This window comes from Cetorhinus maximus, chromosome X, assembly GCF_964194155.1.
Source record: "Cetorhinus maximus chromosome X, sCetMax3.hap1.1, whole genome shotgun sequence".
In the NCBI taxonomy this organism is placed as follows: domain Eukaryota; kingdom Metazoa; phylum Chordata; class Chondrichthyes; order Lamniformes; family Cetorhinidae; genus Cetorhinus; species Cetorhinus maximus.
In genome coordinates this window covers 11,001,131-11,024,103 of record NC_135917.1, presented here as the reverse complement: position 1 = coordinate 11,024,103, position 22,973 = coordinate 11,001,131, and the positions used below count along the sequence as shown (strand labels likewise).

Sequence of the window (22,973 nt, the reverse complement as noted above, 5' to 3'; positions counted from 1 at the left end):
TCTGGCTTGAATACACCAGAGGATTAAAAAAAAACCACTTGCATTTATATAGTGCCTTTCACATAGTAAACTGCTTCAAGGCACTATCAAACAAAAGGATTATCAAACAAGATTTGACACCAAGCTGTATAAGTAGATATTAGGACAGGTGACCAAAGGCTTGGTTTGAAGGAGTGTTTTTAAAGAGGAGCGAGAGGTGGAGAGCAGAGAAGTTTAAGGATTCCAGAACTTGGGGCCTTGGCAGCTGAAGGCATAGCTGCCAATGGTGGAGCGATTAAAATTGGGGATGCTCAAGAGGTGAGAATTTTTTAAAAATTCATCCATGGGATGTAGGCATTGCTGGCTAGGCAAGCATTTATTGCCCATCCTGAATTGTCCTTGTCCAGAGGGCGTTTGGGAGTCAGCCACATTACTGTGGGTCTGGAGTCACATGTGGGCCAGACCAGGTAAGGATGGCAGATTTCCTCCCCTAAAGGACATTAGTGAACCAGATGGGTTTTTACAACAATCATTTCATGGTCATAATTATTAGACTTTTAACTCCAGATTTTTATTGAACTTGAATTCCACTATCTGCTGTGGCAGGATTTGAACCAAGGTCTACCCTGGGCCTTATGGATTACTAGTCCAGTGACAATGCCTTTGTGCCATTGCCTCCCATTCCAACCCAAGCACTTAGAGGAGCACAGATATCTCGGAGGGTTGTGGGGCTGGAGGGGGTTACAGAGATAGGGAGGGGCGAGGTCATGGAGGGATTCGAAAACAAGGATGCGAGTTTTAAAATGGAGGCGTAGCCAGGCCGGGAACTCAGGGGGCACAGAGGTGCGAGGGGAATGGGACTTGGTGCAAATTGGGTCATGGACAGCACAGTGTTGGATGAGCTGAGGTTTATGGTGGGTGGAAGATAGGAGACCAGCCAGGGGGGAGTGTTGGAATTGTCAAATTTGGAGGTAACAAAATGACTTGGATAATCCTCTACCAGGAGAGTTTCAGTACCTGCATTGGCAACAGAGCCTCATCGGTTAACTCGACCGAGTTGGCTTAACTGCAGCAGCCGTGCTGCTATGACAGTGAGCCGGACAGCTTAAAGAGACGCTAAAGCAAGTCCTGGTGACTCCTTCCTCTCAAAAAAAGGCTCCATCCAGATGATGAGACTCCCAGCTTAAAAGCCTTGACATCCACACATTTTCAGAAAAATAGCCAACAACCAGCCCACAAAACGAGGGGCGAACTTTCCCAAAAAGCGCCCCTTCTACCTGACACCTCACAAAAAAAAACACCCCGATCAATCAGAACATAAAACTGAAGACTTAAAGTTTACACTGCAGCCTTCGAAGTCATGAAGAGATTGGATAAAGCAAATAAATTCAAAAAAAGTCTGTTGCAAATTTCGAAAATTGGACTTTTCATCTGAATTTGGGTGGGAAAAAGTAAAATTGGGATGCAAAGGAAAATAGAAGGATTTTATTTTGTGTGTGTGTGTGTGTTGCTTTTAACCCTTAACTAGGCTTAAAAGATAGTCCACTTAAAGCCTTCAATTGTCACGAGTTGAACCGCAAATAGTGCTTGAATGAGGGTGATTTCCTGTGGGACAATTCTCTTTTTGATCAAGTCAAGCCAATTATCTTTGTATGTCGAGAATCTCCCAGATGGTGATGACTTCTTCCAGTCGGTCTGAGGGGGTTTGTCTCCCCTGCCATCCTATCAGAGAGACACACTAGCCCCGGCACACATTGATCCAGGCAGCCCCTCCCTTAGAGGTCCCAAGCATTTTGTAGACTTGACGCCTGATTGATAAGAGCGTGGACCATTCGAATCACTGCCAGGCGGCTGACTTCTAAAGCCTTGCCTTTTATTGGCTGGTAAGGGGCCAAAAAACTTTGGTTTTGGGAAAAAAAAAACCCAGATTATATTCCAATGAACATTGCTCAAAGCAGTGGGAAGTAGCAAGGAGAGAAGGTTCCCCCTATCTTTTGGAAATCAGCTTACCTTAAAACATCACCGAAGTCCTGGTGAATGGCCACAATCGTGGGTTCAGGAGGCAATTTATCTGCTAGCGTTTGTTGCAGGTTGGTTTAATTTAATGTCATTTCAAAGGCGTTTAATGTCAAGTTGAGAAGGCTTTCCTTATTTCCAGTCCTACCCACAGGCTGTTTTTTTGTATTCTGTTCATGTTTTAAAGGGGTTTCCTCGTAACACATTTTACAGCAGTTTCTTTTTTAAATCAAGATGTGTTTTATTTTTTTTTACACCGATTTGCAAGCAATGCTGGCTCATTTTCTCTCTCTCTTCCCTCCCACGTTATTACATAGCAAGCTGCTGAATGAGCCTTTTTGATCCTGTTGTCAATTTCCGCCACTTCCTTAGATCCTGAGATCACAGAGTGGATTTTCTTTATTGCTGCAGCTCTGAATTTAAATGTGTTCTCCTTCTTCTGAATAATTACATATATGAGCATAATTGCTGGTGAAAGTCAAAAGGGGAACGTGATGCTTTGAATGGTAAAGGGTAGCTTATGGTATCTTTTGCAATGTTAATTATATTTTCGAAATTGCGTTTGTATAGCGCCTTTCACGACCCCCCAAGGCGCCCCAAAGCGCTTTACCGCCAATGAAGTACTTTTGAAGTCACTTTTATGTCTAAAGCGATTTTATGAATCAGTTTTTCAAACTCCTCCTTTTCACACTAGCATCTGGAGCCCACAGTAAATAACATCCTCTATTACTGCTAAAGAACCCCTTCATTACTATGTCCCGTTTAAATACTTAGCGGTTCTGGAGGGGGTGTTGTCAACTCAAATGATTGGTTGAGAATCCTGTTTTTTCTTAATTACATGTGGACAAAAATTGCATTTTAACAACATTCATTCTGCAGTTTTTTTTTAAAAACGATTTTTTATTTGTTTTTTTTTTGGTAAATATACTTCACAATTTGTAAGGCTACCTTGCATAACAGTTCAAATTTAACATGAAGTGCAAAGCAGATTGGTCTCTTTCCATACCACTCTTGAGGTTTGCATTGCAGGTTAAATTTACAGCACTCATTCCATGTTAAACGTACAGCCCAAGGGGGTTTTACAGTTTCTTTTCAGCCCCTCCGAATTATACAAGGATGAAAAGACGTTGCCTGTTATAAAGTGAATATTTAGTCAGACTATCCAGGTGCTAGCAAGAGGAGAAATCACACCATCCTCATCTTGCCTCAATAGCCATGCAGTAAGTTTTATGATTTTTTGACTAGTATTTGGAGTGAATCATATTACTGGGATGGAATGTTTTCTGCTAAAGGGTAGAACTTCATTCTGTCGGTGTGTTGAATTGTAAGAATTGATTAGCTGTGGGCCATTAAATGTTAATGGAGTTAAACCTGTGAACAAACTTTCCAAAATGAGACACTTGGATGGAAAAGTAAAATGCATAATTTCTTAGTTTCTGTGTGCCATTTTAGAGCCTTATATCATAGAATCTCATAGCACAGAATGAGGCCATTTGGCCCGTTGTGCCTGTGTCAGCTATCCGGTCAGCCCCCTGCTTGTTCCCATCATCCTAAAGCTTTCTCCCCTTTGAATAAGTATCCAGTTCCCTTTTGAAAGTTACTATTGAATCTGCTTCCACCAGCCTTTCAACCAGTGCCTTCTAGATCATAGCTTGCCTTAAAACTTGCTCTTCACCTTGTCTCTGGCTCTCTTGTAAAATTACCTTTTATATCTGTGTCGTCTTGTTGTGTGTAATGGACTCAACACTATCCAAACGAGGATCTAATTGAAAACAGAAACAGAAATACCTGGAAAAACTCAGCAGGTCTGGCAGCATCGGCGGAGAAGAGCACAGTTGACGTTTCGAGTCCTCATGACCCTTCAACAGAACTAAGTTAAAATAGGAAAGGGGTGAAATATAAGCTGGTTTAAGGGGGGGTTGGGGGGGGGGGGTGGTTGTTGGGACAAGCAGTCAGTAATAGGTGGAGATAACCAAAAGATGTCACAGACAAAAGAACAAAGAGGTGTTGAAGGTGGTGATATTATCTAAAGGAATGTGCTAATTAAGACTAGAGAGCAGGACAGGCAAGGTACAGATTGAAACAAAAAGCTAAAAGCTACTGCGGATGCTGGAAATCCAAAACAAAAACAGAATTACCTGGAAAAACTCAGCAGGTCTGGCAGCATCGGCGGAGAAGAAATCAGTTAACGTTTCGGGTCTTCATGACCCTTCGGCAGAACTGAAGTATAATTAGGAGAAGGGTGAAATATGATTACAGATCATATAGGTACAGATTGCTCTTGTGGAGGTGGGGTGAAATAATACTGAAAGGGCATAAAAGGTAGAGATAAACAATGGGTGGAAATACATTTGAAAATAATGGAAATAGGTGGGAAAAGAAAAATCTATATAAATTATTGGAAAAAACAAAAAGGAGGGGGAAGAAACGGAAAGGGGGGGGGGATGGAGGAGAGAGTTCAAGATCTAAAATTGTTGAACTCAATATTCAGTCCGGAAGGCTGTGAAGTGCCTAGTCGGAAGATGAGGTGCTGTTCCTCCAGTTTGCGTTGGGCTTCACTGGAACAATGCAGCAAGCCAAGGACAGACATGTGGGCATGAGAGCAGGGTGGAGTGTTGAAATGGCAAGCGACAGGGAGGTCTGGGTAATGCTTGCAGACAGACCGTAGGTGTTCTGCAAAGCGGTCACCCAGTCTGCGTTTGGTCTCTCCAATTGATTCTAATTGATCTAATTGATTCGGTCTTTGTGAGAGGGTTGGAACATTAGCACAGAATGAGTTCTAGTGAAAGAGGGACCTGATAAAGCTTTTAAGATTTTGAAAGTCTTTGAGGCTAAACATTCAATAAGTGTTGGCACTGGTCAGTGAATTGGCAACCGTGAGGGTAACCCAGACTGAGCACTGGAAGAATGAAGTGTGCAGTTTCGAAGGACTCGGTTTTGACTAAAGAGGTTTATTTAACAAGTGTGAAATTCTTTGTCATAAGTTGAGGCAGGAGTAAAATGCAATTGGGTATTTGAAAAGTAGTGTGTGAAATATGATATGGTGATAGGGCAAAGGAAGGGATAGAATAGATGATTTAGTTAAGCAGCTGGAATTGATGCCCTGTAATTTCTGAGGCTGTGCTCATTTTGATTTTGTTAATCTCCAATCAAGTAATGACTTAATAAACTGTTAAGAGCTCCAGAGTTGCCTGTTCCATTGCATGTCTCCTTTTTCATGGAATTTGTACACCAGTGAGGAGAATTAGGTAAACTTCCTTTTCTCAATGTGCTCTCCATTCTGAACGTGTTGACTAATGCTTCAGTAGTCTTTACAGGCGCTCGAGTGTCCATTCTTCACAGGCAAGTCTCGCTGAGGCTATTTCATTCCAAGGGAACATCACCTCAGAACCCAATCCTACCCAAATATGCACACTTTCCAGCATAGCTCACTAGCTAATGATTGGGAACAGAAACCTGGGCTAATATTTAATATTTCCCCCCACCCAGCGCAGGAGTACTGAGGGAAACCGCAGCCTTGAGTTAGGATCTGCTAATTCTATACAGGCCAGAGGTTGAGTCTGGCATTTTTCTGGTCAGTGTGGCTTACCAGGCAGTCAAAATCATTAGAAAAAAATAGACATTTTTCCACAACAAATCATCACCGGTTTAAAAATAAGTCGACAGTTCTGGGTTTTTAATCCCATTGTTGGGGAAGCCCCTGGAAACTTAATTTATCTTGTAAAATATTCCTGATCTACAGATGCAAATAGAATCTGCTGGTGGTCAGATACATTTCTCCGCTTGTATAAACTGTGCAGTTCTCACTTAATTGTGATTATCTGTCCACATGTCCTGCTATGGGGTAGGATATGTCCTTCTATCCAGAGTGAAACTGCTGATCACCTCATCTGACGATATGTTTGCTGTGTTGTGCCAGTGTGAAATGGTCTCCTGCCAATTGCACTCCCCTGCTCTTCATTCACCTTTAAGCTTTATTTCCTGGTTCCCTTGTCACTTTTCCTTCTCTCTGCCGCCTTTTTTTTTGTTTCATTTTCTACTTATTCTCTTCTGCACTCCTGGCTGGTTGCCCCACACTCTACCCTCTGTAAACTTGAGGTCATCCAAAACACTATGGCTGGTGCCTTAACTCACAGCTGGTCCCATTCCCCTATCACCCCTCCACCTCTGTGTTCACTGACCTACATTGGTTCCTGGTCAGATAACACCTTGATTTTAAAAATTCTCGTTTACTATCTCTGCAAACTCCTATAGCTCCACTGCACTCCTCTATTTCTGTCCTTTTGAACATCCCCGATTTTAATCGCTCCACCATTGGCCATGCCTTCAGTTGCCAAGGCTGTAACCTCTGGAATATCCTCCCTACACCTCTCCGCCTCACTTTCCTCCTTTAAGACACTCCTTAAAACCGACCTCTTTAACTAGGTTTTGGTCATCTGACCTAATATGTCCTTTTGTGACTTGGGGTCATACTTTGTTTTATAACGTTCCTGTGAAGTGCCTTGGGGAGTTCTATTACATTAAAGATGCTATATAGATATAAGTTGTTGTTTAGATGTTCCCCTGTCAAAAGTCTTGCACTTCATCTCCCTATGTATACAATATGTTGTCTTGGAATGGATGATCTGTACTTTTATCCTTAAAAATCTGGGTGGGAAGAGGCAATGTTTCCAATGCTCATTAAGGTGCTTTTTACAGCACAATATCCCATCCACACAATATCCTATCAGCACACCTACAGAAGGTTGTTTTGTTTTATTGCTGTCTTGGATCCATATTTATTGACCTCCTGGCAGGGCAGTTGCTAAATGAGTTGCCCAATGTGGCACTGAGCCATTCTGATCAAGTTTTACCTTTGCCCCGGGAGTACTGTTAACACAGGACTTTGCCCAAATGACCATCGGTCACGGAGTCGGGACAGTGAATATCAGGCTATTGTGACATTGACACCGTGGCTGAGCCTGATGCTGTCCTCGCCTGATCAACGTGCATGTTTCCAACAGGTTCCTATGGATACAGGTACCAATCCCAAAAGTGAAAGCTCTGGCTGATTTGAAGATAATTAGCAAAATATCAAAAGGGAAACGAGATTTTTTTTTCTTTTTGCAGACGGTGAGGTGATCTGAAAGGGCAGTGGAAGCAGATTCAATAGTAACTTTCAAAAAGAGTTGGATGTATACTTAAAAGAAAAATGTTGCAGGGCTATGGAAGGAGAGAAGAGGAACAGGACTAATTGGATAACTCTTTCACAAGCCCCACAGACACGATGGGCAGAATGGCCTCCACTGCTGTATTACTGTGTTCGGTGATTTGCCCCTCCTTAAGCTGAAGATGTTGAAGCTGTTTGGGTCCTGCCACTATCCTTGCCGAGATTGGCTAACCCGGGGATTGAACCTGGGGCCTTCCTAGACCAGTTGTGTTCAGCTACTAACCATGTAGGCCCATGAGCCATTGGAGGAGTTTTCCAGGTGATTCTTAAACTCAGCAGGTGCCTTTCCATTGCAGGGCAGATTGAGAAAGCAGTTAAAAAGGGCATTGGGAATCCTGGGAGGCAGAGTACAAGAGCAAGAAAGTTCTGCTGAACCTTTTTTTATAAAACATTAGTTTGGCCTCAGCTGGAGTATTGTGTCCAACTCTGGGCACCACACTTCAGGAGGGATGTGAAGGCTTTAGCGAGGGTGCAGAAAAGATTTACAAATATGGTTCGAGGGTTGAGGAACTTCAGTTACGTAGGTAGGTTGGAGAAACTGGGTCCGCTCTCTACGGCTGAGAGGAGATTTCAAAATCATGAGGGGACTGGACAGAGGTAAAGAGGAACTGCTCCATTGACAGAAGGGTCAAGAGCCAGGAGACACCGATTTTTAAAAAAATATTATTCGTGGGTGTTGCTGGCTAGGCCAGCATTTATTACCCGTCCCTAATTGCCTTTGTTCAGAGGGTCAAACACATTGCTGTGGGTCTGGCGTCACATGTAGGCCAGACCAGGTAAGGATGGCAGATTTCCTTCCCTAAAGGACATTAGTGAACCAGATGGGTTTTTATGACAATCGGCAATGGTCATCATCAGACTTTTAATTCCAGAGTTTTGTTTTTAAAGTCAAGTTCCACTATCTACCATGGTGGAACTGCCCCCCAATTGGCAAAAGAAGCAACAGCACCTTGAGGGAAAACTGTTTAGCACAGCGAGTGGTTAGGATCTGGAATACACTGACTGAGAGCGAGTGGTTAGGATCTGGAATACACTGACTGAGAGCGAGTGGTTAGGATCTGGAATACACTGACTGAGAGCGAGTGGTTAGGACCTGGAATACACTGACTGAGAGCGTGGTGGAGGCAGGTTCAATCGTGGCTTTCAAAAGGGAATTGGAGAAGCAGCTGACGCAAAACTTTGCAACGCTACGGAGAAAGGGTGGGGGAATTGGACTAGCTGAATTGTTCTTGAAGAGACTGTGGTCACAGCACATTCTGTGGTCTCAGAGCTGCAGGGCAAGCGAGTTTTGTAATCTGGCTCCAGTCTACAAGCCCACACGCCAAAGAAAACCTGTGTTCAGGGTACGTCCGCGTGGTGCCTTGCCTTAAAATGATTGCACCATATTTAGATGCGTAAAAAAAAAAGACAAGACTTGCATTGATATAGTGCCTTTCATGACCATTGGCTGGAAAGCATTTTGGGGCATCCCCATGGAATGAATGTGATCGCTGTTTAATGTAGGAAACGCACAGCAGCCAGTTTGCGCACAGCAAGCTCCCACAAGCAACAAATGTGATAATGAGCAGGTAACCTGTTTCTGTAAAGTTGATTTGTGGGATCAATGTTGGCCAGGACACTGGGGAGAACCGCTGCTCTTTGATGACACGGAATCTTTTATGTGCGCCTGAGAGGGCAGATTCATGTCTGTCCTCCGACAGAGCGGCGCTCCCTCAGTACGGGCACAGGAATCTAACCTTTGATTTTTGTGCTCAAAACATGAAGTAGTACTGTACCAAGCACCTTCGGACTCTTGAGGTAAGACTGCTACCGGCTGAGGCACAGCTGATGTCCGAAGCAGCTTGAAATGGTACTGTCAAAAACTGGACTAGCATTACTTCCGGTCTTGGGTCAAAGTGGGCAACTTCTAAAGCGCACAAGGGCTAGATCCCACTGAAAAGCCACTTGAAGCCCTAGTGTGAAGTATAACCAGGATGTGAATTAGAGTGGGGGCTAAATGAGCGCTTTATTCAAATCCATGTGTGGTTTTGATCAGCTTTTAACTCCAATGTGATTGTATGTAAATATATTGAATTGGTTTGAAGTTCCACTTTTGAAGCTAGATTTGATTGTATTGAGTTGGCTCTTAAAACCTGTCTGAAAACACAGCCTGTGTAAATACACAACAAGCACAAATAATGAGTTAAAAGCCCATCCCGACAGAAGGTTTGCTTGGCAATAACTGTTCTAATAAAACAAAGGAGGTCTGCCCTTGTTCAGATCGCCTTCCAGTTGTTTTTCTGATTTCCCACATGAATTTGAAGTCTGATTTGACCATTTTTATTATAGCCGCTCCAAGTGTATTTTGGGATTAATTGCGTGTTCTTTAATTTTGTGGATGGTGTGGGTTAAATTTTAAACATATAATGCAGAATTGTCCCGTATACTGTGACAGTGACAGCAGATGGGAAGTTCCCTGGGTATCTATCGATCAATTCTCTGTGATCCTTCCTATTGTAATGTTGTGCTCTAAGTGCAATCAATTAAATTTGCTTTGATGGGTGGGCAGTGAGCAAGTTGAAGTGTACTTTTCCCTATTTGATCTAGAAAGCTTTGCTGACTGAATTTCACCTATGAATTTTGGCTTAATTGGAGGCTTTTAACCTGGATTACATCCGCTCGCTGCCATATTGACAGCTGAAGTTATCACCCTCCAAAACATGTCTTGTGGAAATTCAGTTGCTACAATGGGTTTTTAATGACTGCAAGTTGGGAAGAGAAAATGAAGCAATTGCTTCTATTTTTCCCATGGCAGAATTATGTAACAGAGAATTTGCACCAAGACTGGTACTGAATTCAAGAATAAGCCCTTTTGTTAACACTAAAATAGCTCTGACAATTATAATCAATCCTCATGGACCTTATGGCCACCCCTCAGGTTTTGCCTTGTGGAGTTTTCACCACTGGGAAAACAGCTTTGGAAAGATGTTGCGATTCAGCCCCTTAAGTGAAGAATAATCTTGAGACAATTTTTTTGTCAACAAATCAGTGCTCAGCACTTCCATGCAGCTCAACTCCTGCTTTAAATGTTGCCAGCATTTTTTTAAAAAAAATTCCACAAAAATTAATATTTCTCCTCCTAATTTTCTCTCTCAAAGGCGCAGACACTTGCTGGGGTGTGCCAAAGTGGCCTGTACTTCACATGAGCTTAAGTAGTTGGAGCTGGACGAGATATTTGACTAGGCGATGGGTCCAATCCCAGTCATATCGGATATCTACCTACATGCCCTTTAACAACAAGGGTTAGTAGAATGCATTGTGGATCAGGAATCCTGGCTGATTATTTTATTTGTCCCTCCCCCACCCCATCCAAGGACCAACTGGCTGAGATTAATTCATTCAGTGTAGCTTGGCGATTGATCTGGGAATTTGCTGGTCTGGGTGTGTCAGCAAAAGGCTTGTGGTGCGCTAAGGCAGTGAGCTATTGGGACTCGGGGTGGTTTTGTTTGTAATTGTTTATCACAGAATGTTACAGTGCAGAAGGAGGCCATTGGGCCCATCGTGTCTGCCCCAGCTCTCCAAAGGAGCATTATGACTCAGTGCCATTACCCTGCCTTTTCCCTGTACCCCTGCACATTGTTTCTTTTCAAATAATCATCTAATGCTCCCTTGAATGCCTCGATTGAACCTGCCTCCACCACACTTCCAGGCAGTGCATTCCAAACCCGAACCACTCGCTGTGTGAAAAAATGTTTTCTCACCTCGCATTTGCTTCTTTTGCAAATTACTTTAAATCTGTGCCCTCTGGTTCTTGATCCTTTTACAAGCAGGAACGGTTTCTCCCTATCTACACTGTCCAGTCCCCTCATGATTTTGAACACCTCTATCACATCTCCTCTTAGTCTTCTCTCCAAGGAGAACAGTCCCAACCTCTCCAACCTATCCTCATAGCTGAAATTTCTCATCCCTGGAACCATTCTTGTAAACCTCTTCTGCACTCTCTCCAATGTGTTCACATCCTTCCTATGTGTACAGTTCTGGGCGCCACACTAATGTTCCAGCTGAGGTCTAACGAGGGTCTTATATAAGCTCAGCATAACCTTCCTGCACTTGTACCATATGCCCCTATTAATAAAGCCCAGGATATGATATGCTTTATTGACTGCTCTCTCCACCTGTCCTGCCACCTTCAGACTATGCACATAAACACCCAGGTCCTTCTGCTCCTGCACACCCTTAAGAATTGTACCCCTTATTCTACACTGTGTCTCCTTGTTCTTCCTACCAAAATGCATCACCTCACATTTCTCCACGTTGAACTTCCATCTGACACCAACTTGTCTATGTCCTTTTGAAGTTCTATGCTGTCCTCCTCATAGTTTACAGTGCTTCCAAGTTTCATATCACCCACAAACTTTGAAATTGTCCCCTGCACACTAAGATCTAGATCATTAATATATATCAGGAAAAGCAAGGGTCCCAATACCAACCCCTGGGGAACTCCACTACAAACCTTCCTCCAGCCCGAAAAATATCCATTGACCCCTACCCTCTGTTTCCTCTTACTCAGCCAATTTTGTATCCACGTTGCTATTGTCCCTATTATTCCATGAGCTATAACTTTTCTCAAGTCTGTTGTGTAGCTAAACGCGCTATTCTAGGAAGGTCCCAAGTTCAATCCTTACATTAGCTGATCTCAGCCAGGATAGTGTTAGGACCCAAACAGTTTCAACATCTTCAGCTTAGGAAGGGCCAAATCATCGAACACAGTATCTAACTCTTTGCTATTTTGGGTTCCATTCCAGTTCAAATACTCTTGATTTGTGTGGATTATTTTTTTCAATCTGTTTAAAATATATATTTTTAAAAAGTGCTTGCGTGGTGAAATAAAGAACTAACGCTCGTTCTTGGCAAAATCATAAGATGCCAATCCCACAGATGATTGTTTCTGACTTTATGCTGGTAACCCAACAGTGTTAGCTCCATATGTGCAAAAATCAGAATTATCTCCAAAATTTTTTTTCATTCATTTATGGGATGTGGGCATCACTGGCTGGGCCAGCATTTATTGCCCATCCCTAATTGCCCCTTGAGAAGGTGGTGGTGAGCTGCCTTCTTGAACCGCTGCAGTCCATGTGGTGTAGGTACACCCACAGTGCTGTTAGAGAGGGAGTTCCAGGATTTTGACCCAGCGACAGTGAAGGAATGGCGATATATTTCCAAGTCAGGATGGTGAGTGACTTGTTGCAGGTGGTGGTGTTCCCGTGTGTCTGCTGTCCTTGTCCTTCTAGATGGTAGTGGTCGTGGGTTTGGAAGGTGCTGTCGAAGGAGCCTTGGTGAGTTGCTGCGGTGCATCTTGTAGATGGTACACACTGCTGCTACTGTGTGTTGGCGGTGGAGGGAGTGAATGTTTGTGGATGGGGTGCCAATCAAGCAGGCTGCTTTGTCCTGGATGGTGTCGAGCTTCTTAAGTGTTGTGGGAGCTGCACTCATCCAGGCAAGTGGAGAGTATTCCATCACACTCCTGACTTGTGCCTTGTGTATGCTGGAGAGGCTTTGGGGAGTCAGGAGGTGAGATATTTGCCGTAGGATTCCTAGCCTGTGACCTGCTCTTGTAGCCACAGTATTTATATGGCTGGTCCAGTTCAGTTTCTGGTCAATGGTAACTCCCAGGATGTTGATGGGGGATTCAGTGATGGTAATGCTATCGAATGTCAAGGGGCGATAGTTAGATTCTCTCTTGTTGGAGACGGTCATTGCCTGGCACTTGTGTGGTCCGAGTATTACTTGCCATGTGTCAGCCCAGGCTTGGTCTTACTGCATTTGGACATGACTCCTCAGATACTGAAGCAGTCCGTGAATGGTGCTGAACATTGTGCAATCATCAGCGAACATCCCCACTTCTGATCCTACAATGGAAGAAATCAGCTGCTTTAAAAAAACAAACTCTGCTCCCTGATAGGTTCAGTTAGCAATCAGCTACCCACAGGTTAAGCCCCTCAAACCTGTCCCATCATTCAAGATACAGACCAGCCACAATCAACCTAGGCTCCTTGTCCCTTAATGCTCTTACATTGCAACAAATAAATCCCACATTTTTGACATTTTCAATTGACCTCCAGCTTTTTGGGGAGACAGTTCCAGATTTCTGCTACCTTTTGTGTGACAAAGTGCTTCCTGATTTCACACCTATGAACAGCATAGCTCTAATTTTCTTGCACCAGAGGGGATAGTTTCTCTCTCTCTGCCTTAACAAATCATTTAATCATTGTAAGAGCCTCAGTTAATTCACCCCTTAATCTCCTACACTCAAGGTAATCCAAGCCAAGTCTTTGCAATCCATCCTCGTTATTTATCCCTTTTTAGCCTTGGTATCATTCTGAACCTACATTGCACCCCATTCAAAGTCAATATACCCTTCCTGAGGTATAGAGTCCAGGAATGAACACAGTACACCACAAGCAATCTTAACCAGAACTTTGTGGAACTGTAGTTAATGTCCACAGTGTATGGCTTGGCTCAGTGGTTGTAATCTCCTCAATTGACTCGGAAGGTCGTTGGTTCGAATGCCAGGAATTCAGGGACTTCATCTAGGCCAAAATGCCAGTACAGCATCAGCACGTGCTGCATTTTGGGTGAGATGTTAAACTGGGACCTTTTATCTGTGGGGCAAAAAACATCCCGTTATGCTATTGGAAGAAGGGCAGTGGTGTTCTCCCAGTAACCCTGACAACACTAATCCAGCTGGTTGAGCTACTAACACCGGAGGGGTAAAATCAGTATGCATTGGGCCTTTTTTTTTGGGTGTAAAACTGGGCATGACATCTACAATCTAGCTGTGCGTTTGGACCACTGCTAAATTAGTTATGACTTTTTTTAAACGTGTGTGTTAGGTCCCAGGTCCCATGAGGGAGTGAAGACCCAATGAACTGGTGGTTTGTTTCCAATCAGTGTGGCTTGCTCTGCTCGGGGGTTTTGTCCAGTGGCTCCTATAGCCTCAAGTAGCGGGAGTCAACAAAAGGGGCGATTCACTATTTTTAAAGGTGACTCAAAAAACATTCCTGTGGAACTAGGGAGTGTGGTAGCTCTCGCCACCTGACTTCACTTTGCTCACAACTGCTACCTCCCAGGACTTGTCTGAGCTCTGCTGATGAGGCAAGCGACCTGGCGTTTGTCCTTTTCATAACGCTGAGCTGGCTTGCGGAAGCATGGCAGCTCCCACAAACACAATGTTACTGAGGACTTGAAGGTCAATTCTAGCTCAGCTGCAGGTGTGAAAATGGGCCATCTCTGGTAATTTCAGCTCCTTGGTGTTTGCGGGGTCTTGCAGTGTGCAAATTGGGTATTTTCTGACACTATTAAAACATAGCCACTTATGTTAATTTATTGGCTGTGAACAAGACCTGGGTGTCCTTGTACACCAGTCGCTTGAAGGTAAACATGCAGGTGCAGCAGGTGGTAAAGAAGGCAAATGGTATGTTGGCCTTCATAGCGAGAGGACTCGAGTACAGGAACAGGGATGTCTTGCTGCAATTATACAGCGTCTTGGTGAGACCACACCTGGAATATTGTGTGCAGTTTTGGTCTCCTTATCTGAGGAAGGATGTACTTGCTATAGAGGGAGTGCAGTGAAGGTTTACCCGACTGATTCCTGGGATGGTGGGACTGACATATGAGGAGAGATTGAGTCAATTAGGATTACATTCGCTGGAGTTCAGAAGAATGAGGGGGGGATCTCATAGAAACCTATAAAATTTTAACAGGACTAGACAGGGTAGATGCAGGAAGGATGTTCCCGATGGTGGGGGAGTCCAGAACCAGGGGTCACAGTCTGAGGATATGGGATAGACCATTTAGGACTGAGATGAGGAGAAATTTCTTCACCCAGAGAGTGGTGAGCCTGTGGAATTCGCTACCACAGAAAGTAGTTGAGACCAAAACATTGTATGTTTTCAAGAAGGAGTTAGATATAGCTCTTGGGGCAAAAGGGATCAAAGGGTATGGGGAGAAAGCAGGAGCAGGCTATTGAGTTGGATGATCAGCCATGATCTTAATGAATGGTGGAGCAGGCTCGAAGGGCCGAATGGCCTACTCCTGCTCCTAGTTTCTATGAACTGCTTTTGGATGTCCTCAGGTCATGAAAGGTGCTATAGAGAAGCAAGTTTCTTTTTTTATATCCAGTGCAAGAAGCTTGGAAAGGCAGGATCTCTAGACTCGCCCTACTTTTGGGTTTTATAATATTGTGTAAGCCATTGACAGCATGTGAGCCAATTGTATGGTGCTGGCAGGCATTTAACTGAGGATGTACTTTGTTCCTTGTATAAGAAGGAACAGACTGAAACTGTGGTTGTTGGGTTTGGAGGTGCATGTTTGGAATCTTTAATTTTCTCCCCCCCCCCTTCAAATTCCTGAAGACCCCAAGATAATTGCAGATGAGGAAGGCCATTCAGCCCATCTGAGTTCGTCCATCCAGAAACCCTGCCCCCACCCCAAATACCCCATCTCAGCATCCTGTTGTTCTCAGACCATTCAAGGGTGTTTGCCTCCACGACCCTTATCTGTGGGTCTATTCCATGTTCATTGCTCTTTTGTATGAAGAAAAACTTCCTGATATTGGTTCTTAGTTAGCCTTTTACCAATTTGAACCTGGGGCCCTTTGTCCTACGATCTCCATTTGATTCAAATAATATTCCTGGTTTATAACTTCCATTCTCCATTTCCTTGTAATAAAATCAAGGGTTTTGCCATGCTGAGGTTCCACTCCATGAGTTGAGGAACTTGCTCGATCAGGCAGGAAATGGCTATGTGGAGAATTGCCCAGGTATGTCCTGTACACACAGGACAAATCCAACCCAGCCAATTACTGCCCCATCAGTCTACTCTCCATCATCAGTAAAGTAATGGAAGGGGTCATCAACAGTGCTATCAAGCAGCACTTGCTCAGCAATAACCTGCTCACTGACACCCAGTTTGGGTTCCGCCGGGGCCACTTGGCTCCTGACCTCATTACAGCCTTGGTTCAAACATGGACAAAAGAGCTGAACTCCCGAGGTGAGAGTGACTGCCCTTTACATCAAGGCAGCATTTGACCGTGTGTGGCATCAAGGAGCCCTAGCAAAACTGGAGTCAATGGGAATCAGGGGGGAAACTCTCTGCTGGTTGGAGTCATACCTGACACAAAGGAAGATGATTGTGGTTGTTGGAGGTCAATCATCTCAGCTCCAGGACATCACTGCAGGAGTTCCTCAGGGTAGTGTCCTTGGCCCAACAATCTTCAGCTGCTTCAACAATGACCTTCCTTCCATCATAAGGTCAAAAGTGGGGATGTTCGCTGATGATTGCACAATGTTCAATTCCATTTGCAACTCCTCAGATACTGAAGCAGTTCATGTCCAAATGCAGCAAGACCTGGGCAATATCCAAGCTTGGGCTGACAAGTGGCAAGTAAAATTTGTGTCACACAAGTGCCAGGCAATGACCATCTCCAACAAGAGGGAATCTAACCATTGCCCCTTGACATTCAATGGCATTACCATCACTGAATCCCCCACTGAACCGCTGCAGTCCATGTGGTGTAGGTACACCACCTCAAGGGCAATTCGGGATGGGCAATTCCTAGCCTCTGACCTGCTCTTGTAACCACAGTATTTATATGGCTAGTCCAGTTCAGTTTCTGGTATATGGTAACCCCCCAGAATGTTTATAGGGTAGATGCTGAGAAGTTGTTTCCCTGGGCTGGAGGGTTTAGAACTAGAGGACATTGTCTTAGGCCTGAATGGCCAACTCCTTATCCCAAGATGAAAACTTTCTTCACCAGAGGGTTGTGAATCTTTGGATTTCTCTACCTCGAGAGCTGTGGAGGCTCTATCGTTGACTATTATCAAGACAGGATCTAAGGGAAATGGGAATAGGGCAGGAAAATGGAATTCGAGCAGAAGATAATCTACGAGTTTACTGACTGGCAGAGCAAGTTTGCGGGGCCAAATGGTCTACTCTTCCTATTTCTTACGTTCATGTCCTTGTGTTTTTATGGACCGCCTTAATACATCTGGCAACTGCTCACTTCCAGCAAGATAGGAGTGGGAACCTTGGCTGATTTTTAAAATATATTTCTTTCTCTTGCAGCTTCAAGATCCTGCAACTCCCTGCTCTTGATGTAGAACTCTAGGGCAATTAGGCATGGGCAATAAAAGCTGGCCTTGCCAGCAATGCTCACATTCCGTGAGCAAATTAAAAAAAAAAACAATCTGGAAATTGGGTACCAAGGCACCTGATTTGTGACCTGTAAAAAAACAAAGTTAATGAACACAAAATATGTGGGTGTGACTCATGGCGTGTCCCAGTTGTCCATTGTGTTCATGTTGTGTGACACCCTACAATACAACGATAAGACCTGCACTCTGCCAATCTAATATGTGACGCCACATAATAGCACACAGTCTTTTTTCAAATTCTTTTATGGAATGTGGGCATTGCTGCCCATCCCCCAAATTGCCATTGAATTGAGTGGTTAGCCAGGCCATTTCAGAGGGCAGTTAAGAGTCAAGTACATTGCTGTGGATCAGGAGTCACATGTAGGCCAGACCAGGCAACCCTAAAGGGGCATTCATGAACCAGAGAGGTTTTTACAACAATTGATAGTTTCATGGTCACCACTACTGGGGCTAGTTTTCAATTCCAGATTTTATCTGCTGTGGAATTTGAACCCATTTCCCACAGCTCTAGTCTAGGCCTCTGGGTTACTAGTTCCATGATATTACCACTATGCCACCATCTACCCCCCCCTCTATATAGGGTGATACCCTTTGTCACTAATTAGGATATTGTTATTGTAACTTGATAATATTGTACATGTGCCTTTGCCCCCCTGGCATTCTACCAGAAGATTCTATGCCACTGATGGGGTCTTTGGTGATAACCAAGTCTTCTGCCTAACCATACAATTAAACATCTTGTGTGAAACAAGCAATTCCTGTTCACAAATATTCAATTTATCACTATTTTAGATCATACCTTTGTGTCAACATCTTCTATGATAAATTGCTATATCAACATTTCCCATTCTATTTTAACTGTGACAATGTACTGCTGAAAAGAAAAGAGACATACTGTCAAAGCTTTTTGTCTTGCACTCATCAGGACAGATTTTCAAGATCTCAAATGGAACAACAATTTATACTGCATAAGAAGAGGGTGCTGATTGGTTGGCAAGTGAACTCAGCAACTCGCGCAGTGGAGTTCAATTTTAATGACGCTATGTATGCCCAAATAGATGGCATTGTCATAGGGTCTAGGCCCAGCTCTTACCAACAGCTTTGGTTTCCACAAGAAATGTCTTTTCAATGGAATGACCCCTTACCTCCTACCCCCTTGCATATTTTGGATACATAGATGACATGTTTGCTATATTTGAATCCACAGCTGTATTTAAGAATATCCTAACGCACCTTAATGGGTTCCATCCTGTGCTCAAATTCAACTGTGAAATGGAGCAATCAAATGAGCTGCCTTTCCTCGACATGCTAGTTGAGCAATCTGGGTTCTCTACTACTGTCTACTGCAAGCCCACTATCACTGGTCAGTTTACAGGCTGGGATCCCTACAGTTCCACGTGCTATAAATTGGCCTTATTGGCAACCTCGTAAGTAGGGCCCAAGCCATTTGCTCACTGTGCAAGCTTGATGCTGAAATAAAGGGCATCAAAGCTATCCTGTGAGATAATAGCAACCCTGTTCAGATCATTTTGCGCTGTATATAGCGCAAACTCAGGGGCCTAACACCGCCACCTTTGGCCCTGAAAAGTGTCCGGTCTACCTCAGATTACCCTGGAAAGGTAAGGTATCTCATAAATTTGAGCAACAGGTGAAGCTAGCTGTTCCACGCTGCTACTGTGCAGTAGCAACACGAGTGGTATTCACCACTAACAGGATGCTGCCTTCAAGCCAAAAAGACGTTCTGCCTATCATCCAATGTGGTATGAGTTTCCATGCTGGTGTGATGCCAGGTATGCAGGTTGTATGTCCCAAAGACTGGTGGATCATATCAAACACATTACATGTCCCTTCAGTTGTTCGCAACAGGCAAGGGTACCGACTGTACTCAACCAGTCTGTGCTTGCAAAACTCAGAACATACATTAGATGTGATTGGGTGTCAGTGTCATTCTTAGCACAATTTAAGATTATCAGCCAAGCTTGTAGTGTGGCCTACTTAGGTGTGTTAGAAGCTGCATATGTTCACACACAGGGCCCTGTCCTTTGCAAACAGAAAGAACATAGCCATGCATTGCGCCTTTTTCAACCAAACAAAAGCTTGGGGGACAGCCATTCCCTGGTTCTTTGCCTTGACCAATCAGAGTCGACTTGCCTGGTTTGAATTTAAACAAAACCTTGGCAGCTAACTGTTCCCTGGTGCATTCTCATTGACAGCCAATCAGCATGCTCTTCTCATGCAGTATAAAATTTTGGTTTCCTTTTGCGATTTGGTATTCTTGTGAATCTGTCCTGATGAGTTCAAGGAGAAAAGTTTTGACAGCATGTCTCTTTTTCTCTCTCTCTCTCTCTCTCTTTCAGCATCACTCCAGTTCGGTGCGACCAAGTGACTATTTGTCACAATGTAGTTGTTGCTTCTGGCTACTAGGTGGGCCTATGAGTGAGCTTCTGAAGGCACCCAATTATATCTCCCTCTTGTAGAACATCTTCATCAATTAACCGGGTAATTAATTAAAGTGTAATTTTGATTGAAAATCTTTTTTTTAAATAAGTGACTTGAGTGAAGAACTTGATTTCTTTTTTTTTGCCCTTTCAGGACCACACACCAAGTTCTTCACCTGAATCAGTAACGTGTTTGTCCATGTTGGCTGCTACTTGTGGAAGAGCAGGGCAAGTTGCATCAACCTCTGCAGACTTTCCTCCGTTTCAATATGACTCGTCTATGGAGTCCACTTCAGGCATGTTTCAGTTTTGGAGCAACGAAGTATTCGGAGGCCCTCGCTCATTTAGCCCCCCGAAGGCTCCATATTCTTGTGGAGCAGCACCATCGGCGCTGGGATCACGTGAACTTCCCCTGACCCCTCCGGCTGAATCGATCTACACTTTTGAGCTATCTTCTGTGAAGATTTTGACGACTTCTGTCCCTGCCAGCTCCGCCTATTCTTATCCAGAGGCTAACGGGATTGCTCAGAACTTTCCCAACTTCATTCCCGGTTCCTCAGCTCTGCAGTCCAGGCATGTATCTCCCGGCCGTGCAGATGAGATCCCTTGGTGGAGCATGCAACAGCCCAATGCTGTCAATCCTCACCACCTCCAACTTGGAAGACCCATGATCTTGGGCCATCAAACCCAATTGCCGACTGTACTTCAAAATTCTTCCAAAAGTCTTCTAAACTGTTCCAGGCGTTGTAGGAGGTGTAGGTGCCCCAACTGCCAGTCTCCAGGCAACAGTGAAATGCAGGGTAAGAAGAAACAGCATATCTGCCATATTCCAGGCTGTGGGAAAGTCTATGGAAAGACTTCCCACCTAAAGGCTCACCTGCGCTGGCATGCCGGGGAGCGCCCCTTTGTTTGCAACTGGCTCTTCTGTGGCAAAAGTTTCACCAGGTCCGATGAGCTGCAGAGACACCTGAGAACGCACACGGGGGAGAAACGCTTCTGCTGCCAGGAATGCGGCAAAAGGTTCATGAGGAGCGACCACCTCTCCAAGCACACCAAAACCCACCAGAATAAGCGGATGAAGCACCACGGAGCGACTCTGGAGAACATCAAGAAGGAGTAAGAACGAGAGGGCGGCTCCCCTGATGGCTTAGCTGGTGTATGCATGGGGTTGCATGTTGCTAAGCCATGCAGAGCAGGAGGATCTGGGGTTGGATCGCTGGCCTGTGTTGAGCTGGCTGGTCTCAGCCGGAGCAGCAATATAGAGGGTGCCATGTTTGGTGTCGGATGTGCCTGGGTGAGGGTGGAGTTGGTGGGGGGGGGTTGTGGAAAAATCAGCCAGAGTTCCCATTTGAGCCTTGCTGAGACTGTGTGTATGTGTGTGTGCGCGTGTGTGTGCCCTAACATCAGTCACCATTTCGGGAGATGAGGATGGGAGGGGGGTGGCTGAGGAAGAATTGATGATGACAAAAGCCGGAGTAGGAAGAACGAAAGACAAGAGTAGAAGAAAATTTTGTGAAGTGGAAACAAAATAAGGGATAAATGACGAGGAAATTCAAGTATTTCAAACTGAAAGGGGAACTCTTTGATAATTGTCTTAAAATAAACATCTGGAGGTTGGAAGAATATTTTCCACATCTAAATGGTTTAGGAAAAGTCCAAAGTGACCTGATGACTAAATGGGAAATGGTTGGTTGAAGGAGGGAGTGTTGACAATTGGCAACAGATCTATTTTTAGAAGTTGAATCCAAGAAAATCCCAATTGTGGACAAACCTTTTTCTGACAGAAACTCTACATCTTGCACGCTGAAACTGTGACAATCTTCAACCTATGTACATCCTTGGGCAGTGTTCCTGGGAACTGTGAGCATTTTTCAAGGGACAAGGTTGGCTGCTGTTGTGTAAGCTGAGACTTGTGTGGCGTGTGTGCTTGTACACTTTTCCTCTTCTGAAGAAAGAAGTGATTCATGCTTAATGAAATTGTGTGACTTGATTCCACATCTTGTGCTCGAACTGTCTAAAGCTGTTTTAATAGATAATTGAATGCATGCCGGGCCTGGTATGTAAATAAAAAAAGGTACAAATCGCTTTTCTGAAACCAGTGTTGCTTTTTTTTAAAATTTATGCCGTTAGCCTTATTGCTGGAAAAGCGTTTAAGTTCATTAAGAGGCCATCTTGAAGGTGCCAGTGTGTAAATTCATTGTGTGGCTTGAGTTCGAGCCGTACAGATCAGGAAAGTCTTTGGCTTGATCCCGGTAGTGCGCTGATCTTGCCCAGCCTCGTTGGGAGTGCTGAAGTTGGCTCAGCTAAACCACCAGACTAGAAAGGGAGGAACAAAATCATCCAGGCTTCCCACTCCTCACTGAGTAGCTATCCCACACCAACAGGGAACAGCCTTCAATGTGGTTAATCTGATATTGCTCAATGGTTAAGTTTTTAAAAATCCCGCAGTAGCTCCGTAAAGCCAGTCTGGGAGAGGATTTGGGCCAGTGTCCTTAGCGCCTGCAATTTAAATTGCAGTTGGTAGGATCGGGGTAGAAAACTGCATAAGTCCCCCACCTTGTTTTCAGACACCAAGAGGTTAGAGTGAGGCCAATAGCAGCTCGGGTGAGTGGAAAGAAGGTGCCTTCCATATTGATTTGACGTGGTCCAGAAGAATGAGAAGTGAAGGATTGGTGCTGAGGTAAAGGGTATAAGAGATGTGAAGGGGGGGTACTTGGCATTCCTGGTCTGATCCTTCGTTTCTTGTGGCACTACAGCTGGGTTCTAGTACCAATGGTTTACCACGTACCATTTAACGTTTTACCATGCCTGCACCAATTTGACTTGATACCCAAAACCCATCTGTGGAGCAGAGTACCTCTTCTATTATGAACTTGCTCCACAGGCATCTCCATGACTGCATACGAAAACATTTTGGGTGCGTTACAGGAACTCCCATTGCCTGACCCACACTTCTGCCGGTACTGCTTCTCTCCCTTGGCAAAAAAGGCACTCCCCGCCCCCCCCCTACCCCCAAACTTTAAGCTGCCAACTGGGTTTTGTGCTGGCAGCTTGCCTCAACCTTGCCAACAAGGGTGACTTCAAATCCAGGACCGGCCTCTGTTGCCTCCTCCAGGCTACTACCAGCCTGCTTCTCAC

The 22,973-nt window shown here is 44.4% G+C and overlaps 1 protein-coding gene across 1 annotated transcript in view; it reads left to right on the top strand.

The window, feature by feature from the left end:
- The window catches only part of LOC144672603 (transcription factor Sp5-like), a 31,912-nt gene extending 10,957 nt beyond the window's left edge, over positions 1 to 20,955 (top strand). Inside the window, exon 2 of the mRNA XM_078534424.1 lies at positions 19,990 to 20,955. Within this exon, the coding sequence (XP_078390550.1) occupies positions 19,990 to 20,955 (966 nt within the window). The remainder of the gene's footprint in view (positions 1 to 19,989) is intronic.
- Positions 20,956 to 22,973: the final 2,018 nt, after the last annotated feature.